General features: G+C 37.6%; 1 protein-coding gene across 1 annotated transcript; it reads right to left on the bottom strand.

Moving 5' to 3' along the window:
* Positions 1–2,342: 2,342 nt before the first annotated feature.
* Positions 2,343–4,404, bottom strand: LOC148850237 (putative cinnamyl alcohol dehydrogenase 1). Its single transcript, XM_088944586.1, has 5 exons — positions 4,036–4,404; positions 3,803–3,916; positions 3,444–3,671; positions 2,862–3,301; positions 2,343–2,754 (listed from the first exon to the last, which is right to left on the bottom strand). Exons 1-5 carry the CDS (start codon positions 4,122–4,124, stop codon positions 2,549–2,551), a joined length of 1,077 nt encoding a protein of 358 aa, XP_088800712.1. The 5' UTR covers positions 4,125–4,404; the 3' UTR covers positions 2,343–2,548.
* Positions 4,405–5,403: the final 999 nt, after the last annotated feature.

Genomic DNA, 5,403 nt, shown 5'->3' with positions numbered 1-5,403 from the left:
TTTATTATTTAATCGTGGCAACATGGATTAACCCGTTTGATCCAAAATGGTTTAATTTCTTACCACACCTAGATGAAAACTCTATTTTTTTAGGTAGATTTTAAAAGTATATGCTTTTATGTTATTGGAATTAATTATTTATTAAGTGTGGATTCAATTAATAGAACTTAATGATGAGAAAAAACAAAAATAACTTAAATATAAGATTCATTGAACATGAATGCAAGTTAATAAATTGAATATTGGATTTATTGAGAGGGAATTTAATGCATTGAATATCATAAAATTACCTATTTTCAACTAATTTAATATCAATAACCGATTACCCTATTCGCCCTCACTTCTTATCAATACATTTAAATGTAGAGGGGTAAATTTTGTTCTCAAAAAATTTCAGAAATATTCTTGAAGCCATTCATGCTTTTTAAAGTAGTATAGATTAGTTGAACATTAAACAACAAGAAATGAATTTGGGTGCTAATTGAACGCCAAAAAGTAAAAAAAAAAAAAAACTATTAATGGTTCACATTTATGACTAGATAAATGAGGAAAAATTGTTTTATTAATAAAACTCCCAAAATCATATGCTTTCTATCCCATTTAACATTGTTTTGAATAAACAGATTCCTTCACAGTTAATCAAATTTCTAGATTAGAATTCTCCTGCAAGATACAAGCAAACTCTATAATTAAAAAAAAAAAAAAAAACTAAATGGACATTGTAGAGCAGCGGATGATTATGATTTATTAACTAAAAGGGTCTTTGAAACCTTAATAGTAGAAGCTAAGAATAATTTCGTTGAAATTGAATTCTGTAAGGGAGAGAGATATAATGGCTAAAATAGTATAGAGATGGAAGTTTGTGATGATAGAAACTATGAATAAGAACAAAAGAGAGGGGTCCGGATGTGGTAAGTACGTTAGGTAACGGGACTTTCATCCAAACGTTTTTACGTGTAGTGATTAATGAATACAAATGTCATAGGAGTGTAGTAGCTAGCCAATTTTATCGGTCAATGATAGGTTAGTGGCAGATCTAAACGTCCAATCCTGATTTGACACATGCCCCCTTACTGTCCTCCAAAGTCCAACACAAATACTTATCTTTTACGTTACACTTCACTGAACTTTTCTTCTTTAATTTTTGGGTAAATTATAAAGCCTATATATGGGGTTTATTTTGCAATAAAGACGCCTGTATTATTACCGTGAGACAAAAACCCCTTTTGTTAGTTTTTCGTTCAAAAAGACCATTAGACTATTTTTTAATCCTTCAAAAAGACTATTTTTGAATCCTCATACTACCTTTGTAAATAGAAATTTAACCCAATAAACAGAAATTTGAACTAAATCTCTAATTCAACAGTTCGCTTGAACAAGAATGTTCAAGTTCGCTTGTATGCTGTTGAAATGTTCAAGCACACGACTCTTGAGTCCATTTCAATAGAGATCTTTGTTCAACAGATATCCCTGTTGAACAGTTCGCTTGGCAGAGATCTCTGAGTTGAAAGCCTAAGAATGGCCAGTTCTGGCTTTTCACGGCCAATGCTGCCATGTCGATTCTGTTCTCTCCATTAACACTTAAACAAACGAGTTTCTGAATCTGAAAGAACAAACAGCGAAACCGACTTCTCATCGTCAACATCAATGATTATAATATTGTAATCATGTTAATATGAGGTAAGAATGAGTTTAGTCCACGAAACTCAATTAATTCGGTAACAGAGTTAGTCCTTGTTAACTCAAAATCCCACTTTTTTTTCTGGTTACTTATTTTTTTTTATAAATCATCACTGATTCTGACATTTATGACCATGAATTGATACTGAGTAGTAGTTAATTGGTTGGGAGAGAGAAAAAATGAGAGAGGAGAGTGAAGGAAGGGAAAACAATAGGTTAAATAGGATTTAAGAGAAAAAAAGACAAAAGTAGAAAATAGAAAAAGTTTAATAAAGTATTTTGGTAATTTAACGCATTCTGTCATCTGATTTAACGGTAGGGGTCTTTGTCTCATGGTCATAGTACGGTAGTTTTTGTCACAAAACAAAGTATATGGGGTCTTTATCACAGACCCATAGTACCGGAGGGTATTTGTAATTTACCCTTATTTTTTTTCTTTGAAAAATACTTTTAACTACACTTTGAAAAATTCAATTTCAAACTACAGAACAAGACACTTGTGGCCGGACTCAATTTTGCTGCTGATCAATGGAGCCGACCACCATTAAAGAATAATATATAGCCTTTGTGGGAACTGGAAGCCAATAATATCTCGAAATCTGCTACCAATAATCTTCCGGATAACCTTTGATCCTTGATCAGAATTCAGAAATAGAAATATATACTTCAATCACGCTTGAACAGCTATCATATCGTATTATATTATTGGGAAGGCTGAATATGCCATACATTGCAGTGATCAGACTCTCAGAGAAATCACAGAAGAACAAGGAAGATAACAAAATTATATATTTTTTTTAATAAGAAAAAAGAAGAGGAAAAAGAAAGAAAGAGGGCGTGGTGGTGGACTGGTGGTGAGTGTCTGTATTCATTGCTGATCGAGCTTGCTGCCGGCCACATCCACCACGAACCTATACCTCACGTCGTTCTTCTCCAACCTCTCCATGGCTGTGTTTACGTAATCCATTTTCACCACTTCGATCTGCGAAGTCAGCCCCTTCTCCTTACAGAAATCAAGCATCTCTTCTGTTTCCACCATGCTGCCTATGAAGCTCCCGGTGATCGTCTTCCTCCCTTTTAAAGAAACATACAACAGAACCATAGACAAAATTTTAACATATAATAAATCAACAGAAAGAGAAGTGAAAAGTGAAAACATACGATATATATTACGTACTCACCCAGCATCACCATGGGAGATACGAACTGTAGAGGCTTCGAAATGACACCCAGCAAGATCAGCTTTCCGTCGATCTTCAAGAGAGAGAGATAAGGTTCGAGAGGATGATGGGCAGGGATGGTGTCGATTACGTAGTCAAGGCTATCAGCGGCCTTCTGCATCGCGTCAGCATTAGAACTCACGAGGTAGGCATCGGCGCCAAGATGATCCAACGCCTCATCTCTCTTCTTGTCAGAGGAGCTGATCACGGTTACATGATGGCCCATCGCCTTGGCTATCTTCACACCGATGTGCCCAACCCCTCCAAGGCCCAGGATCCCTCCTCTCAGCCCACTCTTCTTCAGCCCAAAATGATTCAACGGGCTGTACACCGTCAACCCAGCGCATAGTAGCGGAGCCGCTTGTTCCGCTGCCAATCCATCTGGTATTTTCACCACAAACCTAACCAGGAGCATTCGAATCGAGAGGGAAAAAAAAGGGTTAAAATAGAAATGATCAATTTTCCCTTGGACTGTGGGTAGAGAAGTAAAGATAGAATGAACAATAGAAGTACTTGACTACTTGCAGGGTTTTATTTCCTTACTTCTGATCAACCACCATAGCATCGGCAAACCCTCCTTGGGTGGGTTTCCCATCTGGATAGACATCGTTATAAGACCAAATCTTCTTGCTACAGTACTGTTCTATGTTAGATTTGCAAGGAGAGCATTGCCTGCAACAGCCGACGATGACACCCACTCCGACGCGATCACCAGCTTTGAACTTGGTAACATCCGATCCAACCTCTATTACTTCACCCACGACTTCGTGCCTTCAGATTCATCATCATGACAAAGCGTCGAACACATAATCAACAAACAAATTTAATCTTGCAATCATTATATGCTAATGTTATAGCGAAATGAAGAGACTAAAGTTGCAGAAACCGTGGCCGTTTCGTACCCAGGAACCATGGGGTAGTTGGACATGCCGAGGTCGTTCTTGATTTGGTGGATATCGGTATGGCAGATGCCACAGCATATTACCTTGATGAACACGTCTTCCGCCCCTGTGTTTCTGCTAAGACAAAATTCGAGATTGGGGCGTGAATAAAAGGAAAAGAGAGAAGATTTTTAGTCAATAAAAACTTTAGAGGAGGGGTTGGGGGATTCTATCATCTGTGTCTACAACTTCACCTTAGACTGTAAGTGTAAGGTGATAGGAAACCAGTTGGGTCTTTTGCTGCCCAACCGGTCGTAGTTCTCTCCTTTTCCAGGCTACCCATGTCGCACGTGAATTCTCACTCGTTCGAGAAGGAGGGGATGATTCCTGTGCTCCTTCTTTTCGGGTTGAGAGGATGAAGAACCCGGGAGAGGAGGAGCCTGAGAGTGAGGAGTCTGTAGATTTCACCTTTAAATAAAGACAATAGGCCAGACCGCAAGAGTGGAGCCGTGGAGGTGGAGCAAAAGCAATTGAAGCGACATCCCAACTCAGGTCGGAACTCGGAAGGTGTGGTAGGTGAAAAATGACACGTCATCGTTCCCTCACTGTGACGTAATCTGCTCCTCGCGATGTTAAATTACGGACTTATATATATTTTGTGAGAGGTTCCCACTATAACATTCCATTTCGGCTACACTAGGTAAAGCCCATTCGAAAAGCGTTTATTACCTTACATCGAGAATGTAAGATTACAAAATGTTGATAAAACATTATGTGCACAAATTTGCCCAGATATAAGCCAATCTCATAATGTTCCTTCATCCATCTTATGGATAAATACTTTTTTTTTTTAAGTCTTATTTTTTTATGGATAAATACTTGATCTAATGGGATTGAAGCATGTCTACCTTGATAGGAGGGCGGATTCAGTGCTCACATCGTTCCAATTGCACAGTTGGAAAGGATGTGAGAACAGTGTAGCATAGTTTTGTGAGGATTAAGCGTCTATTTGGTATCGATGTCGTTGCTCCAGAAAATGGAGAAACATCAGTGCCATGTCGGAAAAAAAAAGATATTCTAAGAAGCATCTGTTTGTTTGGAATTGTTTTTTCATAAAAAATGGTGTTCTAAGCCACGCCTTAGAAATTGATAAGATGTTATTTGGAGTAACACTGAATTTGGTGTTTTTTTAGATTAGAAGCTCATTGCTGCTAATGAGGACTCAATGTGGTAGTGACGTGGACTTTTTATAATGGGTGCCAGTATTGAAAACAAACATGGAGCACTGGCATCAATTACCAAACAAAGTGTTTTTCTTGCTCTAGGAAACGCCCTACTTGATAGCAACATTTCCAAAAAAAAAAAAAAAAAAAGGCCATTTTATTAGAAAACGATAGTTCTAACCCACACATCAGCAACACCGTTTTCGGTGTTGTATTGACAACATGGATGCCAAACATACACTACGGGGTGGATTTGGTGTTCAGAATATTGTACTCAATATATATAAGGTAAAAACTTAAACCTAGTTTAACTTTTCCATAAAAATTGAAACCTCTCCTATCCTTTTAACATGGACTAAAAGACATCTCCCCTTTGAAAGTTTTGGAAGTGTCATTAGG

The sequence above is a fragment of the Nelumbo lutea genome, chromosome 5, assembly GCF_056320005.1.
Source record: "Nelumbo lutea isolate HS-2025 chromosome 5, American lotus-T2T, whole genome shotgun sequence".
Lineage (NCBI taxonomy): Eukaryota > Viridiplantae > Streptophyta > Magnoliopsida > Proteales > Nelumbonaceae > Nelumbo > Nelumbo lutea.
Note: the sequence above shows the minus strand (reverse complement) of the source record. Positions and strands in the feature narration are given on the sequence as shown.

What these genes read in the sequence shown, in the direction of transcription:
- LOC148850237 (XM_088944586.1), bottom strand. Translation starts at nt 4,124, where the DNA reads ATGGGTAGCCTGGAAAAGGAGAGAACTACGACCGGTTGGGCAGCAAAA. An exon ending in CCTTACACTTACAGTCTAAG is followed by an intron (nt 3,917 to 4,035) that starts GTGAAGTTGTAG and finishes TTGTCTTAGCAG; the next exon opens with AAACACAGGGGCGGAAGACG. An exon ending in ATCTCCCATGGTGATGCTGG is followed by an intron (nt 2,755 to 2,861) that starts GTGAGTACGTAA and finishes TTTCTTTAAAAG; the next exon opens with GGAGGAAGACGATCACCGGG.